Raw genomic sequence first — 20,094 nt, 5'->3', positions numbered from 1 at the left:
GCACCATGGGAAACCCCAAGTTCCCGGTCTACAAGGCCTCACTATCACAGACCCCTGATAATTGGATAACAAATAAGACTCATCACTGTTGATTCCTTCTCTATCAACTAGGAAAGTGACACAAGAAGTTGTGAAGATAAACTTGGAAATGTCAGGGCTGGGTTCAGCCCTTCCTTCTCTGAGCTGGCCGCTCAGCTGTCGGCTAATTGCCAGCTTCAATCTCTCCACAGTTACTCAGCTGTTGATGATCCTGCTCATCAGTCCTGCCTACTTAAGCCGTTCAGTCCAGAGGAGTTCTGTCTTTGCCTTGGTCACATCACAAGAAACTATCTCCTGCGGTCCTTTTTAAAGACTGGCTTTGCTGACATCCCTTCTGGCTCCAGATCCTGCTTGCTGTTTCACTACTTTGATCCCTGACTTCTGGCTTGGCTGACTATCCGTTGCGGTTACTGAATTTTGGCTATGTTTTGATTACATTTTTTCTTTTTACTTTTATTATTAAACAAGTGTGATTCAACTGTACTTCGGTCTCAGCCTGATTTCATGGTTTCTGACAGGAAATCAGTGGTGTCCTCTACCAGGCTTTGCAGTGTGGAAAAAGTGTACCATTCATAAATGACTGAACAGAATTACAAATCCTTTGACAGACACACCTGTTATGTCTATATTTTGGTTGGATGTTTAGTTGCATGCCTGGTAATGGCCTGTTCACATTATATTGTGCTGTTGTAACGCATCTGCTGCAGCCTACAATGTTGCTGTAACATTCATTTTGAATGGGCCCCAACACTCCAATGTTTGTTAAACATTTATTTTTAATTAAAGAAAATGGTGGCACACTCAGGTAATGTTCAAATAAAGAAAGAAAACAAACAATGGTTTATTATGTTTATAGTGATTTTCAATTTCAATAAACTATTCATGGCCAATTCAGACTGACTTGTGCTAAAATGTATGGAAAATGCATGTACATATCCATACATTTCGGTCATGTTTTAACGTGCGTCGGCAACCGTTGACATACATTTTGTTGTCCGTTGACATACATTTTGACATCCGTTGACATGCATGCACAGCATTATGGTGTGAATAGGACATGTTGGAAATTATTGTATTTCAAATGTCCTTCCGTTGATCTGCATTTTACAGCTGTGCTAAAACGCAGAACAACGGCACTTTGCCCTCACCAAATCAAGGTGCTTTATTCTGATTCCAGTACCTGGGAATAACAATTTTAGCTGGCCTGTATTAGGTAGGTTTTTAATTCACTTATTTTACATTTAAACTCCACTTTCATGGGGGGAAAAAATAGAAAAAATAATATAGTGTATACAATAGCCACAAAAGTCATATTGTAATTGAATGTTATCAAAAATTACCTTTATTTTTCAATCTGTAAATATCTGAAAATGCAATGTAATATGGCTACCTGGAGGTGGTCTGCACACAATGAAATGCAATATGCAATGCAATATGGCTATCTAGAGGTGTTCTGTAAACAGTAGTTTATAGGGGAAAAACCACATGGACATGGTTTCCATTCTCACTTTTTGGGCCCATTCACACTTCGCCATTCTGGTGTGTTGAATTAATGGACGTGCTTTAATGCGCATTAAGGCCGGGTTCACACTGCTGCGGGGGGAGACCTGGATGTGATTCGCACCGCACTGCAGTGCTAATCACATCCGATCTCCGTAGCGATGCGAGTTCAGCCATACAGATAGTATGGCTGAATTCGCATCGCTCCCGCAGCAAACTCGCACGGGACCCTTTTTTTGGTCCGCAACAGAATCGGATCGCATGGGTGTTCACACCATGCGATCCGATTCCTGTGCGAGTCGGCAGATCGCACTGCGATATGCGGACGGATCTGGGGGTGTCATTAACATATCATTGACACTCCCAGCCGTTCGCATAGGGCAGTGTGAACTGCCGGCGGGAGTAATGCGATGCGGGAAAACGCCGCGGATTTGCGGCGTTCCCGCATCGCTGTGGTGTGAACCCAGCCTAAATGAAAGGACAAAAAACTGGACAAGCAGCATTTTCAAACACAGTGGGGTTAATTTACTAAATAGAAATTTGCTCCAGAGCTTAGTAAGTGAGGGGAAGCTCTGCTGACTTCCATTATTCAATCATGTGGAAGCAAAAAATGCTGTTTTTTATGAAGCATTGTAGTGCATGTACATCAGAGCTGCATGTCCTTAGTGCTTTGGGGTGCCATTCAGAATAAAAAGTACCATAATGCATTAACACACCTAATGAGCATTAAAGTGATTCTAAAGCTTCAATTTTTTTTTAACCACTTGAAGACCAGCCTTTTTTTGACAATTTTTTTATGTCACACAGAATTTTCGCAGCAGTTTTCCAAAGGAAATTTTTTTGGGGAAAAATGCACTTTCGTGAATTTAATGCACAAAAACACAACATAACATCCAATTGTTTGGTAAACTATAAAAGATGTTGCTACTCAGAGTAAAAAGATACAAAACATGTCACGCTTTAAAATTGCTCACATCTGTGGAACGGCGTCCTATTATGTGCATTTTATTATCCATAGGTGACGCTTTAAAAGCCTTTACAGGTTACCACTTTCGATTTAAACAGGCAGACTGGTGCTAGAATTATTGCTCTCAATCTGGATCGACATTGAGTTTAGGGAAGTATTTGGGGGTCTGATCATAGAGAATGTATTAAGGTAAAAAAACCTTCTGCCTTCACAACAGGGACGTGCAGTCAGGGGAGGCAGGTGAGGCAGAGCCTTACCTGCCATAAGCATAAAAACAAATAACAAAAAAAAACGATAGACTTTGAGGGTTGTAGCTTGGCTAACAGGGGTTACAGAGACCCCAACTTTGGGGGGTAGATAGCTGAAGTCCTATCCCACCACTGGTTCCCATCATCTATGGTTCCCGGAGATGCGGGGTTCCTTGCACAGCCTGTCAGAAGATTAATACAGAGCAGCCAATTTAAATGCAAGCTGGCACACCGTGTTTGGAGAAGACTGAGAGGATGAGCTCACAGTGCCTCTCCTCACTTCTTGTCAGAGGCACTGAGCTCACTGGACAGCTTGGAGTCTTCGACCAATGGTAAAGTATTGGCCCAAGCTGTCCAATAAATGCTGCAGTGGAGGCTGTCCTCTCACTGCAGTGTCATAGGAGGGGGCGTGTCTAAAAAACACATGCTCCCTTCCAGCCCAGCCCTCTTAACTAGAAGGAATAAACACAGGTTTATGGGTATAAGATTTACCCACAATCCCATGTTTTTCTCGCACAGTTAAGAGAGAGAATGAGAATCTGCTGCTGCTGAAAAGGTACAAGCTAAATCATATATTATTGTGCTATATGTTATAACATAATAATATATTATTTATCTATTTACTGTGAAATTACTGGTTGGAAGTCTTCAAACGTCAGTAATTTGTCTGTTAAGCCACCTGCTTGAGTACAGTTTTTAAAAATAAAGTAAATTACCTTAAAAACAATATATAATAATTATTTGTATATTACTAATGGTAATCAACCCCTTGCCACCCAGGCCAATTCTAACACTTCTCTCCTACATGTAAAAATCATAATTTTTTTGCTAGAAAATTACTCAGAATCCTCAAACATTATATATACGGTATATATATATATATATATATATATAGTTTTAGCAGACACCCTAGGGAATAAAATGGGGGTCATTGCAACTTTTTATGTTACACGGTATTTGCGTAGTAATTTTTCAAATGCATTTTTTTTTAAAGAAACTGTTTTATGAATAATAAAAAAAAAAACACTAAAGTTAGCCTGATTTTTTTTCTATACTATGAAAGATGATGCAACGCTGAGTAAATACAGGCATACCCCACTTTTAAGTACACAATGGGGTTTATTTACTAAAGCTGGAAAGTGCAAAATCAGGCTCACTTCTGCATAGAAAGCAATGAACTTCCAGGTTTTATTACCAACGCTTAATTGAATAAGCTGGGGTTAGAAGCTCATTGGTTTCTATGCAGAAGTGAGCCTGATTTTGCACTTTCCAGCTTTAGTAAATAAACCCCATTGTGTACTTAAAAGTAGGGTATGCCTGTAGATACCCAACATGTCACGCTTTAAAATTTTCCACTTTTGGAATGCAGCCAAACTTCAGTACTGAAAAACCTCCATAGGCAAAGCTTTAACATTTTTTACAGGTTATATGTTTAGAGTTACAGAGGAGATCCAGTGCTAGAATTATTGCTCTCACTCTAACAGTGGCGGCCCGCCCATAGGGGGCGCCCGGGCGCCGCCCCCCCTCTCCCTAGGTGTAAAAAAAAAAAAAGTTAAAAAAAAAAAAAAAAAAACGGGCCCTTTAAGACATTTAAAAAAAAAAAAATGTCATTTAACAATTTGACATAGTGTACTGTGGCGCCGGTCACAGTGCACTATGAGAAGCGCCACGTCGATGCAATCACAAGATTGCATCCATGGCGCTTCATTTGCGGGTTAAAAACCCGCCTTGCGGCGCACTGCAGAACGCCGACTAGCTTCCGCCCGTAAAATCACTGTGATTCTACGGGCGGGAGCATTGTCATTCTTAGACAGGCAGTCACTTCCGGCTTTCGGCTGCTTCACAAAACCCGGAAGTGACGTCGGCAGCTCCGTTCCTTAGCCCGAGCGGAGCTGCCAGACAGTGAGACAGGTGAGTCACCGCATAAAGGCTTTCTAGTTTCTACTTTGTTGAGAATGTTCATGCATTTAGCTGAATGAATGCAAAAAGCTTTCACAGCCAGAAAGGTTTCCCCAGGCCAGGCGACTTTTGCCGTGGCCAATCAGAGAATGAGCTCTGAAGGGGGAACTCCACGCCAAATTTCTGAAAAAAAATTTGACGTGGGTTCCCCCTCCGAGAGCATACCAGGCCCTTAGGTCTGGTATGGATTCCAAGGGGAACCCCCTACGCTGAAAAAACGGCGTGGGGGTCCCCCCCAGATCCACACCAGACCCTTATCCGAGCACGCTACCCGGCCAGCCAGGAAAGGGGGTGGGGACGAGCGGGCGGCCCCCCCCTCCTGAGCCGTACCAGGCCGCGTGCCCTCAACATGGGGGGGGGGTGCCTTGGGGGAGGGGGGCGTGCGGCCCCCCCACCCCAAAGCACCTTGTCCCCATGTTGATGAGGACAAGGGCCTCTTCCCGACAACCCTGGCCGTTGGTTGTCGGGGTCTGCAGGCGGGGGGCTTATCGGAATCCGGGAGCCCCCTTTAATAAGGGGGCCCCGGATACCGGCCCCCCACCCTATGTGAATGAGTATGGGGTACAATGTACCCCTACCCATTCACCTGTGAAAAAAAGTACAAAAAAAAAACACAACACAGGGTTAAAATATTTTATTGCACAGCTCCGGGGGTCTTCCGTCTTCGGGGGTCTTCTCGCCGGACTCCTCCGCTATCTTCTTGTAGCTCTTTTGCTAGCGGAGAAGCCCGGCTTTCTTCCTCGCCGCCGGCCTCTTCTTCCGACTTCGGGGGTCTTGTCCCCCTCTTCGGTTCTTCTGCCGGGCCACCGCGCCTTCTTATAGCTCTTTTACAGGCGGTGGCCCGGTCTTCTATCGCCGCCGCCGCCGCCCGTTCTTCTTCTTCTTCTTCTCCTTCTTCTCCAGGAGATGTTGCCTCGACGAACTCCCTGGCCGGAATGCCAGGGACACGCTGCGCTGCCACTTATATAGGGACAATGGGGCGGTGTCACATGGGTTGATGTCACATGGGTTGGTCACATGGGTTGATGTCACAGTCGCCATGTGACATCAACCCATGTGACCAACCCATGTGACATCAACCCATGTGACACCGCCCCATTGTCCCTATATAAGTGGCAGCGCAGCGCGTCCCTGGCATTCCGGCCAGGGAGATCGTCGAGGCAACATCTCCTGGAGAAGAAGGAGAAGAAGAAGAAGAACGGGCGGCGGCGGCGACAGAAGACCGGGCCACCGCCTGTAAAAGAGCTATAAGAAGGCGCGGTGGCCCGGCAGAAGAACCGAAGAGGGGGACAAGACCCCCGAAGTCGGGAGAAGAGGCCGGCGGCGAGGAAGAAAGCCGGGCTCCTCCGCTAGCAAAAGAGCTACAAGAAGATAGCGGAGGAGTCCGGCGAGAAGACCCCCGAAGACGGAAGACCCCCGGAGCTGTGCAATAAAATATTTTAACCCTGTGTTGTGTTTTTTTTGTACTTTTTTTTCACAGGTGAATGGGTAGGGGTACATTGTACCCCATACTCATTCACATAGGGTGGGGGGCCGGTATCCGGGGCCCCCTTATTAAAGGGGGCTCCCGGATTCCGATAAGCCCCCTGCCCGCAGACCCCGACAACCAACGGCCAGGGTTGTCGGGAAGAGGCCCTTGTCCTCATCAACATGGGGACAAGGAGCTTTGGGGTGGGGGGCCGCACGCCCCCCTCCCCCAAGGCACCCCCCCCCCCATGTTGAGGGCATGCAGCCTGGTACGGCTCAGGAGGGGGGGGGGGCGCCCGCTCGTCCCCACCCCCTTTCCTGGCCGGCCGGGTAGGGTGCTCAGATAAGGGTCTGGTGTGGATCTGGGGGGACCCCCCACGCCGTTTTTTCGGCGTAGGGGGTTCCCCTTGGAATCCATACCAGACCTAAGGGCCTGGTATGCCCTCGGAGGGGGGAACCCACGCCAAATTTTTTTTCAGATCACATAAGGGCCGTGTTTTATGAGAAGTGGGAGGGGCCAAAATGATGGGCGGGGTCATTGTGGGCGGGGTCTGGCGCCCCCCCATCCAAAAACGTCACCAGCCGCCACTGCACTCTAACGATCGTAGCGTATGTAACCTGTGTGTGTCTGGCTCTGATACTAGCCAGTGCCTCACCAGCCACTGACCTCACCGCACGTCCCTGCTGAACACCCACTTTAATTTTTGGTAGCTTTGTGCATTGCAAGGCAACAGTGTGATTCAGCCTTTACATTTCCAGCAACGTGGAATATAGGATTTTACAAGGTTATGGCTTTTTTTTTCTATCGCAGCACACATGTAAATTGTAGAGCATTTCAATATGTAGTATGTGTTGGTGTGCCATTAAAGAAAAAAGCAGTGCACATATAAAACGCATTGCAGTAAAAACACATGGTACCGCTCTGGTTACCGTAGCATGCAGTGTGTGAACAGGTCCTAAATAAAAACTCTGCTCTGTGTTCCCCATATCCATCAGTCAAAAACGAAATCTGCGCTGCAAAGTGACAGTTGGGGAATAAAGGCGAGAAGCTGATTGGTAAATGCGGGGGGCGAAATGTTTCTGATTTAAGATGAACGAGGTCAGCTCTGTTTTTCTCCCTGCAGGTTTTTAAGGAATTGTTGTGCTTACAGATATCTTTGTGTGCCACAGGGAGTTTGCCAAAGAGAGAGAGCGTGTAGAGAACCGGAGGGCATTCATGAAACTAAGGAGACAGCAGCAGATTGAAAGAGAGTTAAATGGCTACATGGAATGGATATCCAAAGCAGGTGGGTTCAAAGATGTCCTAAACAACATAACATACTAAATGTGTGTGTATATATGTGCATATGTGTGTGTATGTATGTATATATCTATATATATATAGATCTATCTATCTATCTATCTATCTATCTATCTATCTATCTATCTATCTATCTATCTATCTGTCTATCTATCTATCTATCTCTCTCTCTATATATATACTATATATATATATATATATATATATATATATATATATATATATATATATCTCATGTACGCACACAGATTCAGGAACAGAAAGCGAAGAGCAAGTGTGACATAAAAGATACACCAGCCCACAGTTTCACGTGACCAAACTCTGACAAGCTTGTTAGAACAATAACATTTCTGTCTTGGCACAGCTGCCAGCTGAATGTCGTTTTGAGACCCATAGGCAAAATGCAGACTGCAGTCAATGTTGATGTTCTTTTTTTTTTTTTTTAAAAAGGACTATTTGAGGCTAAGCAGCCCCTGGAGGCTCACAAATATTTACTGCAGTGTTGTCCCCGTTGGCAAACACCAGAGCTGCCTGCATGCCAGACAGCTGGCCAGTGGCAGCCAGAACTGACAACTTGATATTTTGTGTGTACACGGGTTAGTTGAATCACCTAACAACTTATGTCTGTCTGTCAAATTACATTTTTGTCTCTTCAGAAAGTCTTAACAAAGGTGTTACATACTGGCAGCTGTACTCCTAAGACCCCTTTCACACTGAGGCACTTTTCAGGCGCTTTTGCACTAAAAAAGCACCTGAAAAGCTCACCAAAACCTATTTGCATTAAAATCAATGAATGCTTTCACACTGGGGCAGTGGGCTGGCAGGGTGGTGAAAAAAATGCCCCTCTGTAATTTTTGGGGCTTTGCCCTAAGTTGGAAAACTCAATAAAAATATATTTGCAAAAAAAAAATGCCCCTCCCCATTGAAATGAATGGAAAGCTCTTCAAAAGCGCCTGAAAAGCTCTTCAAAAGCGCTCAAATGTTTTACTGGCCTTTTAGAAGCGCCTTAGTGTGAAAGGGCCTAATTTGCTAACTATGGATAATCCATTAAGTGAGAATAAAGATGGCCATACACGGACTATTTGATTGCCTTCTGTTGAAGGGATATGTGGAAAAACGTTTCCTACCCTCTCTAATTCCTTCAACTATTATCATGGTCCTCAACAACTTCACGACATCGATGATGTCACCTGACACTTCTCCCCTTAGCACTTCAGGGCCATTATATTCATCCTCACCCTAGTAGTCTTATGCTGGCCATACACTATACGAAAAATCGGCTGAAATGTGGTCATTTTTCGGCCAGTTAATGGGCACAAAATTGATAATCGTTGGGACGTTTTTGAGCTGAAAAAACGAAGGACAAGTTTGGAAATTGAAACTATGGGTTTCCCGTGTGAACTGTCTGCACAAACAAAAAATGCATTCATTTATGTCCACTGAACGATTTATCGGTCATTACATAATGTTACTATCGTTTGCGCTCACGGCCGAATGTTAATTTTTCAAAAAAGTGTTTTCCTTAGGTGTATCAGGCACTTTTATTAATAGCTTGTAGGTCCTTTGCTCTCACTTCTATGGTACCATTTTTATCACGTTACCATGCCTAACCAACATCCCTGTGGTCCTTTTCTTTGTTCTCCTTTTCATCTTACTTTCTTCTTATACCGCCTTTCTTGTCTACCCTACTTCAATACCACCCCCCCTCCTTTTCCCATCCCTCTCCCTTTACCATCCCTCTCCCTTTACCATCCCACTCCCTTTCTCTTTGCCACTTTCTTCCAAATCCATCATAATGATCCAAACAGTTATATCCTTTTTGTGCTCCCCCCTTTTTTCGTTGGAAAATTTTTCTTATGACAAACAATGCTACTCCATCTGCATATGATGTTCATCCGATTACCTTCTTGGCAAGAGTGATTTACTTTGTTTATTGCATAACCATATGTAACTTGTCCTTTGTTATGGATAATATCCTTGGTATTTCTGTTTGTCATACAATAAAGTATATTGTAAAAAAACTTTTCTTGATCATCGGGTTCAGCCACTAATCAGTGAATTCTGCAGTCAGCTGTCAGAATATGGTGTCCTGGTGGGGGAGGTTCCTCCATCCACCTCATTTGTGTGGATGGAGGAACCTGTTAATTTTTTTCGTTCAGCCCACTGGCTGCACAGAAGAAACTAACAGCGCATGGTCAACTTAATCACATCACTGGCCTTGGAATGGCCATGCCATTTATTGCTGGCTTTGGAATCACCATGGCATTTATGCTTTACAAAGGGTGAGCAAGGCAAATCCACTTGGCAGCTGGGCAAAACTGTAAAATTCTGGTGGAGATCTCACTACTAGAGTATTTGGGTGTCAGAAATTTTTTGGAAAAGGAGTAATACACATACATTCCAGCGATGGTAATTGAATAAGGCGAGGAGATGAATATCTTCTGTTTTAGGAAGAAGGTCATTGTAGTCCTTAGACCAGCTATATAATTTCCCTCCTGCAACCACGGGTTGACAGTGTTGACAGGGGAATCCCTCCCGCAGGCCATTGACAATGATTATTGCTAGAAGCTTTAACAACTGCTTGCAATAATTGCATGTCAAATCTGGCAGGCTAGTTGTAAGTTTTTTTTTTAACAGAAGGAATATTTATTTAGATAATCAATTGGGTACAGGTTAATAACAGCAGGTGTAAAAGACAATGCAACATTCCAGAAGGAGAAAAACCAAAAGCAGTACATCGATTAAATAGAACATACAAGAATTATGGCCATTAAGAGCAGGAGAGCAAGAGGTCATCCAGGATTCAGCCTGGGTAGACTTGACCACAGCGCAGGGAGATGGGGAGCAGGATATAAAAAATGGATAGTACGAGGCAAGGGGGCAGGGAGGAGCCCTGGGAGGGGTACGGGAGGATGGGAGAGGGTCCCCCATAGGGGGCTATACCATGAGACGTCTAGCCTCCGGCCATGCCGACAAGATTTTATAAACTTTCTTAGGGCGATTGCGTCCCATGTACGTCAGCGTGTAAAGAGGGAGATCGGCGTTCACTAGTTCCCTCCAAGTGGAGGTCCGAGTTTGCTCCACTGTTTTCCATTGGAGTAAGATTGTTTTCCTAGCATAGAATGCAGTATAAAAAATAAACAGTTTTTTGTGGGTAGTAGTGGGTAGATTGTCTGTGATGCCCAACAGCAGGACCAGGGGGTCAAGCCGAACGGTTATGCCGCGTACACACGATCAAACAATCCGGTGGAAAAGTCCGACAAACTCAAGTCCGCCAAACAATCCCCCCGTGTGTAGCCTCTGGCATACTTTTTTGACCCGAAAGTACGGCGGACTTAGAATTTCGGTTTGCACAACAATCTGCCCACCGTACTTGCATTTCGGCAGACAATCCGGCCGTGTGTATGCCAGTCCGCCGTACTTTTGAAATGAGCGGACTTTTCCCGCCCGGAGAAAAGTCCGCTCATTTCGAGCGGGTCTCCAGGTAGGCGGGGCCCGCGAAGGAGGCGTCGCTGGCCCCGCCGCCTGGTATGAACTTAAAGGGGAACCCCCAACGCCGAAAAAAATCGGCGTGGGGGTCCCCCCCAAGTCCACAACAGACCCTTGTCCGAGCACGCTACCCGGCCGGCCAGGAAAGGGGGCGAGCGAGCGCCCCCCCCTCCTGAGCCGTACCAAGCCGCGTGCCCTCAACATGGGGGGTGCCTTGGGGAGGGGGGGGGCCGCGCGGCCCCTCCACCCCAAAGCACCTTGTCCCCATGTTGATGAGGACAAGGGCCTCTTCCCGACAACCCTGGCCGTTGGTTGTCGGGGTCTGCGGGCGGGGGGCTTATCGGAATCCGGGAGCCCCCTTTAATAAGGGGGCACCGGATACCGGCCCCCCACCCTATGTGAATGAGTATGGGGTACAATGTACCCCTACCCATTCACCTGTAAAATAAAAGTACAAAAAAAAAAAAAAACACAACACACGAGATAAAATACTTTATTGCACAGCTCCGGGGGTCTTCCACCTTCGGGGGTCTTCTCGCCGGACTCCTCCGCTATCTTCTTGTAGCTCTTTTGCTAGCGGAGGAGTCTGGCTTTCTTCCTCGCCGCCGGCCTCTTCTCCCGACTTCTGGGTTCTTGTCCCCCTCTTCGGTTCTTCTGCCGGGCCACCGCGCCTTCTTATAGCTCTTTTACAGGCGGTGGCCCGGTTTTCTGTCACCGCTGCCGCCTTACGTTCTTCTTCTTCTTCTTCTTCTTCTTCTTCTTCTTCTTCTCCTTCTTCTCCTGGAGATGTTGACTCGACGCTCTCTCCGGCCACAATGCCACAATGCCACTTATATAGGGACAAGGGGCGGTGTCACATGGCTTTATGTCACATGGGTTGGTCACATGGGTTGATGTCACATGGGGACTGTGACATCGTAAGGGGCGGGGTCACCATGTGACACCAACCCATGTGACATAAAGCCATGTGACACCGCCCCTTGTCCCTATATAAGTGGCCGCGCAGCGCGTCCCTGGCATTGTGGCCGGAGAGAGTGTCGAGTCAACATTTCCAGGAGAAGAAGAAGAAGAAGAAGAACGGAAGGCGGCAGCGGCGACAGAAGACCGGGCCACCGCCTGTAAAAGAGCTATAAGAAGGCGCGGTGGCCCGGCAGAAGAACCGAAGAGGGGGACAAGACCCCTGAAGTCGGGAGAAGAGGCCGGCGGCGAGGAAGAAAGCCGGACTCCTCCGCTAGCAAAAGAGCTACAAGAAGATAGTGGAGGAGTCCGGCGAGAAGACCCCCGAAGACGGAAGACCCCCGGAGCTGTGCAATAAAGTATTTTATCTCGTGTGTTGTGTTTTTTTTTGTACTTTTATTTTACAGGTGAATGGGTAGGGGTACATTGTACTCCATACTCATTCACATAGGGTGGGGGGCCGGTATCCGGGGGCCCCCTTATTAAAGGGGGCTCCCGGATTCCAATAAGCCCCCCGCCCGCAGACCCCGACAACCAACGACCAGGGTTGTCGGGAAGAGGCCCTTGTCCTCATCAACATGGGGACAAGGTGCTTTGGGGTGGGGGGGCCGCGCGGCCCCCCCTTCCCCAAGGCACCCCCCATGTTGAGGGCACGTGGCCTGGTACGGCTAAGGAGGGGGGGGGGCGCTCGCTCGCCCCCCTTTCCTGGCCGGCCGGGTAGCGTGCTCGGACAAGGGTCTGTTGTGGACTTGGGGGGGGACCCCCACGCCGATTTATTTCGGCGTTGGGGGTTCCCCTTTAAGTCCATACCAGGCGGCGGGGCCAGCGACGTCTCCTTCGCGGGCCCTGCCTACCTGGAGACGCGCTCGAAATGAGCGGACTTTCCTCCGCGTGTGTGGGCGAGTCCGTTCATTTCGAAAGTACGGTGGACTTAGTACGCCGTATTAGTCCGCTGAAAAAGTGCCGTGTGTGGGCAAGTAGCCCGTTCGAAAATTCCGACGGACAGTTTGGCGGACGTCCGCCAGACTAAGTACGTCGGACAGACGGCTACGTGTGTACGCGGCTTTAGTTGTACCCAAGTTGATCGATCAATCAGCTTGGGTACTTTCAGCCTGCCCATACATGGTTTGAATCTTGGCCAGTTCCTGCTGAACCAACCGAGATTCAAACCGTCTATGGCTGGCTTTAGTAGGTTTGCTGTTAATTTGTTTTTGGTACCTCTTGACTGCCACACTAAACATTTAATGGCTTTTCTTTATATTGTTATATCTGTTACAAAATCACTGGTTCAATGTAAAGTGAACCTCTTTTTACAAAATCATAAACCAGCACTATTATGGATTAGATGGCACTATAAGGTAGCTTTAACGTACTGACTTATTTCCTGAGAGGAGTCCAGCATCCCCCAGAAGCTTCTGAGTCTGGGGAATATGTTGCAAACAGATAACAAATTGTCAATACTTAAAGATTATCCCTTCCCATATCCTGCAAAGTAATTGTATTGCTTTACGATACATCTGGAATAAGCATGTAGCAATTGAACTCACCATCATTTTTTTCAGGTCCGTGAAAGTGTTGAAAGCATTTAATTGGCATGACAGCTAGTCAACTAGCATGTTCTGAAGAAGTCAGAAATGGCAGGCCTTGTGTTTCTCACAGCAACCTCTGTATCTCCCAATCCCACCACCTTTGCCGAATAACTTGGTCTGCCTGTAAATGTGGAGAAAAATATAAAGGCCTTTGGAATTTATATACCAAACCATACTACAACCATACATTTATCAGAATACAGTATTTCTCTGCCACAGTGGTCCTGATCTCTTAGAAAAATGTTGGCATTTGCATTCACCATCCCCCCAAGCACATGGAACACAGTACATTAGATCTGCATTCTGAATTCTCAACGCTTGTAGTTTTTGGTTTAACTGAACATCCTATAGCTTCTCTATCTGTTCCTTTGTTGTTAAGGGCTGCTAACATGTACCCCATATTACATAACCGTCCTCCTTCCCAAAGTCTAAACCAATGTAACCCTAAACGAATGCCTTAACTTCTAACATCCTAACAATACTCCTAACGGATTTCCGACGGAGTTCCGCTGAAATGGACTTGTCTACACACAATCACACCAAAGTCCGATGGATTCGACCGTGATGATGTACGACTGGACTAGAATATGGAAGTTCGTAGCCAGTAGCTGCCCTAGTGTTGGTTTTCATCCATTGGACTAGCATACAGACTAACTGATTTTTTGATTGGACTCGAGTCCGTCTGAAAGATTTTAAACATGTTCTAAATCTAAAGTCCGTCAGATTTTTTGACAGCAAAGTTCAGATGAAGCCCACACGCGGTCGAATTGTCCGACGGAATCATTCCGTCAGACCTTTGCTGTCGAAAAGTCTGGCCGTGTGTACATGGCAAAAGTGATTTTCAAACAAACATTCTCTGGAGGAGAATCAATCACTGTCTTTTAAAGCACAAGGAACTGGAAGATTTTCCCACAGTGGATGGTTGATGAAGGTCAGATTCACAGCTTTATAAATAAACTCCATAAAAATAATAAAATAAAACAATCCATCCCTAAATTAAACAAAGATATGTATATATTTTTTAGCAATTATATTTTGGCTTTGTGATTTATATTCTGTTTTTTCGCAGTGCAAGCCCCTGGTCTGTGGTTGGCGCTAAGCAGAGGTGTGTCAGGTGACCTTTTGAAACCTGCCATGTACTCCCATCTTCCTCCATGCAGAGAAGATTGGAGCATTTGCTGTCACATGCCAGCAGTTTACATAAAAAAAAATATTACATTATTACATATATTTTTTTATATGTATTGCTTATGAACTGCAACTGCCAACACCTATAAGGTAAAAAGGAATAGGAAACAAAACTGCACAGTGAGTGGCTGCAATATTGAAAGATCAGTCTGCAGAGTGCTGCCAGCAGAATCGAAGTCCAAGTGATGGCAGGTTCACCAAATTATTACTAATTATTGAAACAGTTTTACAGTAAGGCCCCTTTCACACATGCGGATGGTATGTCCGTATTTCATCCATCCGTTTGCGGATGAAATACGGGCCATACATTCATCCCTATGGGATAGCGGGTGTCTGCGGATGAGCATCCGCAGACACCCGCTATTGTCCGCCTCCGCAACTGTCCGATTCTGCAGATGGAGGAAAATCCTATTTTTCTGTCCGTCTGCAGAGCGGATCGGATGAACACGGACACACGGTCCGTGCTCGTCCGATCCCCGGAGAGGAGAGCGGAGAGCTGACAGGGCGATCCCCGCTGAGCGAGCGGATCATCACGGGGCGGATCTTTACTGATCCGCCCCGTGTGAAAGAGGCCTAAGAAGAAGAGATCCTAGCAATAGACATCTTTATTTGGGAGCCTCTAGTGTAAAAACACATTTTGGGTTTGCTGACACTGAACCTTCCTCTAAACTCCAACCCTAAAATTTAAACAAAACCTCCTAATCCCTGGACCCTGACTCTAACATTAACCCTAATGTTAATGTTAGATGGCCCACTAATGACCCACTAAACTAAGCTCCACTCCTAAACGATTCTCTTGTTCTCTAAACTCACCTCTTGTCCAGAATGCTCACACCACAAGCCACTGAAACCAATTGTTGCCACCAACAACTTGTGATATGTAATGAAAATCTATATAATTTTCTGGTGTATGAAGGTTAGGTCTGGATTTACCATTAGGCACAGGCCAATAGGTGGTAGAACCAAAATTGTGTTTTTTCCTACAGTTATTGTGCCATGTGTTTTTTTCCAGGCCTAAGTATTAAGACTTTAATGTCGTATAAGATTATTTATGTGAAAAAAAAAAAAAAAAGATTATTTATATATTGTCATAATGTTCTGGGCAAGGTTAGGGCCAGTAAAACAAGATTTCTTATTATTATTTCTTAGTAGAAAGGGTTTTCTGGACATCAGAATGTGCACACCTCCCAACTTTTTGAGACAGGAATGAGTGACACCTAGCAAAAGTATGTAAACATAGGACATGCCACCTTGCCTCATTAATAAAAAAAAAAAAAAGAGATTAGTTAAACCCACAAGGGTTTTTTTTTTTTTTTTACCACCATTATTCCTTTATATTGGCTTTTGAAATGTACAGATGCAGCAATTTAGAAATGGGATGAGAATGGCTTTTTAAAAGATAAATAGTGCATTTTATATACAACTGTATAGATCAGACCAAAATGAGTGACAAATGAGGAGGAACGAGGGACACGGGGACTTTGTTCCAAATCAGGGGCAGTCCCTCGAAATCAGAGACAGGAGCTATGGAATGAGTGTGCCTATAAGGTCAGGGAATTTGGTCCTGCTGCAGGTGTAGTTTTACTAGAGAACGATCCTTGCAGCCAATCTAAAGACATCATTGATTAAGATGAACAACAATCCTAATTTCCTTCATACTGTGTTTACAATGTTGTTCCAGGAAGTCATTACCTAAACTTTTTTTCAGTTTAGTCAAGCATCCTGTTATTCAAGCATATGTAAACAACACAAACCTGCCCATTGTGGAAATTTATGACGCATGGCTTGGAAGCTTGTTTCTGTGTAATGATGGCTTAGGCTTTTTTCTGCTTATTCCATAGAACAGAACCGCTTATATGCTTTCCCATCACGCCAGAACAGTCTGTAGTGCCCCCTCTTGGGGATTCTTATAACATACCAAAGACAAAATCATAATGAGCTGAATGGTATTGGCAGCTCCCACCATAAGACAAGAATCAGCAATCAATATCACTCACGCATGTTTAACCTCAGATAAACCATGCACAGCTAAAGACTGAGGCTTAAGCAGCTTTTGTTTTGTACCCATAAAGGTTTATACGATATCCTCACTGTAGTTCTTTGGACACATACTTTATTATTAATAGAAACCTGTATTGGGAGAAATATTCAGACTGCCATTGGTGACCTCCATCTGAAAATACTAGTTGTCTTGCTACACATTGTAGACAATGACAGTGATGTTTGAAGAATTGTGGATATCAGCCTTTCTGTCCAATGTTGTTCTTATCACAAGGCCAGAACTGTGGGCCAGTGAATAGGGCAGCAGGTTTAAAGGATATGACAGCATCATTCATATGCACCAGGGCAACATGGTATACTGGACATTGTCAGGCAGAATGCTTGGAAAGGCAATCCCATTAGCTAGGCATATACGGTACATTCCTGTGTGTGAGCTAGGCTCTGGACTAGGCACATCTGCAGGAATGTAACTTCAGTTGTCTAGATTGTTTTTTTTGTGAACTATAGGGAAATTTGCACTAGCAGTATCCTTGATGATCCCATTATATCATTTAAAAGACAGAAAGAATTACCTGTAGACCCTAAGCCAGTGATGGCGAACCTTGGCACCCCTGATGTTTTGGAACTACATTTCCCATGATGCTCAAGGACTCTGCAGTGTGGTTGAGCATCATGGGAAATGTAGTTCCAAAACATCTGGAGTGCCAAGGTTCGCCATCACTGCCCTAAGCCATGCATCCTGGGTATCCTGGGTGACCTGCAAGTGGAAAGCTTCACTAGAGAGGCCATTACTCAAGCCTGTTTCAGGCTCCTAGGCTTATCCTTATACAGTGAAGGAAAAAAGTATTTGATTCCCTACTGATTTTGTACGTTTGCCCACTGACAAAGAAATGATCAGTCTATAATTTTAGTGGTAGGTTTATTTTTACAGCGAGAGACAGAATAACAACAAAAATATCCAGAAAAACGCATTTCAAAAAATTTATAAATTGATTTTCATTTTAATGAGTGAAATAAGTATTTGATCCCCTATCAATCAGCAAATTTCTGGCTCCCAGGTGTCTTCTATATAGGTAATGACCTGAGATTAGGAGCGCTCACTTAGAGAGTGCTCCTAATCTCAGCTTGTTGCCTTGTATAAAGGACACCTGTCTACAGAAGCAATCAATCAGTCAATCAGATTCCAATCTCTCCACCATGGCCAAGACCAAAGAGCTGTCCAAGGATGTCAGGGACACGATTGTAGACCTACACAAAGCTGGAATGGGCTACAAGATCATCGCCAAGCAGCTTGGTGAGAGGGTGACAACAGTTGGTGTGATTATTCGCAAATAAAAGAAACACAAAATAACTGTCAATCTCCCTTGGACTGGGGCTCCATGCAAGATCTCACCTTGTGGAATTTCAATGATCATGAGAATGGTGAGGAATTAGCCCAGAACTACACAGGAAAATCTTGTCAATGATCTCAAGGCAGCTGGGACCGTAGTCACCAAGAAAACAATTGGTAATACATTACACGTGAAGGACTGAAATCCTGCAGCGCCCACAAAGTCCTCCTGCTCAAGAAAGCACATGGACAGACCTGTCTGAAGTCTGCTAATTAACATCTGAATAATTCAGAGGAGAACTGGGTGAGTGTTATGATCAGATGAGACCAAAATCAAGCTCTTTGGCATCAACTCAACTCGCCATGTTTGGAGGAGGAGAAATGCTGCCTATGACCCCCAAGAACACCATCCTCATCATCAAACATGGAGGTGGGAACATTATGGTTTGGGGGTGTTTTTCTGCTAAGGGGACAGGACAACTTCACTGCATCAACGGGATGATTGACGGGGCCATGACTGTCAAATGTTGGGTGAGAACCTCCTTCCCAGGTCATTGAAAATGGGTCAAGGATGGGTATTCCAGCATGACAATGACTCAAAACACACAGCCAAGGCAAAAAAGGAGTGGCTCAAGAAGAAGTACATTAACCACTTTAAGACCGGACCATTTTGCTGGTAAATGACCAGAGGTCTTTTTACACTTTGGCACTGCGCTGCTTTAACTGGTAATTGCGCGGTCATGCAATGTTGTACCCAAACAAAATTTGCGTCCTTTTCTTCCCACAAATAGAGCTTTCTTTTGATGGTATTTGATTGCCTCTGCGATTTTTATTTTTTGCGATATAAACGTAAAAAGACCGCAAATTTTGAAAAAAAATGATATTTTCTACTTTTTGTTATTAGAAAAATCCAATAAACTCAATTTTAATCATACATTTAGGCCAAAATGTATTCAGCCACATGTCTTTGGTAAAAAAAAAGTCAATAATTGTATATTTATTGGTTTGCGCAAAAGTTGTCACATCTACAAACTAAGGTACGTTTTCTGGAATTTACGCAGCTTTTAGTTTACGACTGCCTATCTCATTTCTTGAGGTGCTAAAATGGCAGGGCAGTACAAAACCCCCCCAAATGACCCCATTTTGGAAAGTAGACCCCCTAAGGAAATTGATAAGAGGCATGTTGAGCCCATTGAATATTTTATTTTTTTGCCTCAAGCGATTGAATAATGACAAAAAAAAAATTTTTTTTTTTTTTTTACACAAAGTTGTCACTAAATGATATATTGCTCACACATGCTATGGGCGTATGTGAAATGACACCCCAAAATAAATTCTGCTGCTTCTCCTGAGTACGGGGATACCACATATGTGGGACTTTTTGGGAGCCTAGCCGCGTACGGGGCCCCGAAAACCAAGCACCGCCTTCAGGCTTTCTAAGGGCGTAAATTTTTGAGTTCACTTCTCACTACCTATTACAGTTTTGAAGGCCATAAAATGCCAAGATGGCACAAAACCCCCACAAATGACCCCATTTTAGAAAGTAGACACCCCAAGCTATTTGCTGAGAGGCATGTTGAGTTCATGGAATATTTTATATTTTGCCACAAGTTGCGGGAAAATTACAAACTTTTTTTTTTTTTTTTTTTTTTCACAAAGTTGTCACTAAATGATATATTGCTCACACATGCCATGGGCATATGTGAAATGACACCCCAAAATAAATTCTGCTGCTTCTCCTGAGTACGGGGATACCACATATGTGGGACTTTTTGGGAGCCTAGCCGCGTACGGGGCCCCGAAAACCAAGCACCGCCTTCAGGCTTTCTAAGGGCGTAAATATTTGACTTCACTCCTCACTACCTATTACAGTTTTGAAGGCCATAAAATGCCAAGATGGCACAAAACCCCCACAAATGACCCCATTTTAGAAAGTAGACACCCCAAGCTATTTGCTGAGAGGCATGTTGAGTCCATGGAATATTTTATATTTTGCCACAAGTTGCGGGAAAATTACAAACTTTTTTTTTTTTTTTTTTTTTTTCACAAAGTTGTCACTA

At 44.8% G+C, this 20,094-nt stretch overlaps 1 protein-coding gene across 8 annotated transcripts in view; it reads left to right on the top strand.

Annotated features, from left to right (window-relative positions):
- CACNA1A (calcium voltage-gated channel subunit alpha1 A) overlaps positions 1-20,094 on the top strand; it is a 407,588-nt gene that overhangs the window by 119,928 nt on the left and 267,566 nt on the right. For all 8 annotated transcript variants that reach the window (XM_077470422.1, XM_077470419.1, XM_077470424.1 and 5 more), the window contains exon 7: positions 7,351-7,466. In XM_077470422.1, the coding sequence (XP_077326548.1) occupies positions 7,351-7,466 (116 nt within the window). The remainder of the gene's footprint in view (positions 1-7,350; positions 7,467-20,094) is intronic.

Source organism: Lithobates pipiens, unplaced genomic scaffold (assembly GCF_037356315.1).
Source record: "Lithobates pipiens isolate NorthernLeopardFrog02 unplaced genomic scaffold, aLitPip1_a1.2 Scaffold_8, whole genome shotgun sequence".
In the NCBI taxonomy this organism is placed as follows: Eukaryota; Metazoa; Chordata; class Amphibia; order Anura; family Ranidae; genus Lithobates; species Lithobates pipiens.
Note: the sequence above shows the minus strand (reverse complement) of the source record. Positions and strands in the feature narration are given on the sequence as shown.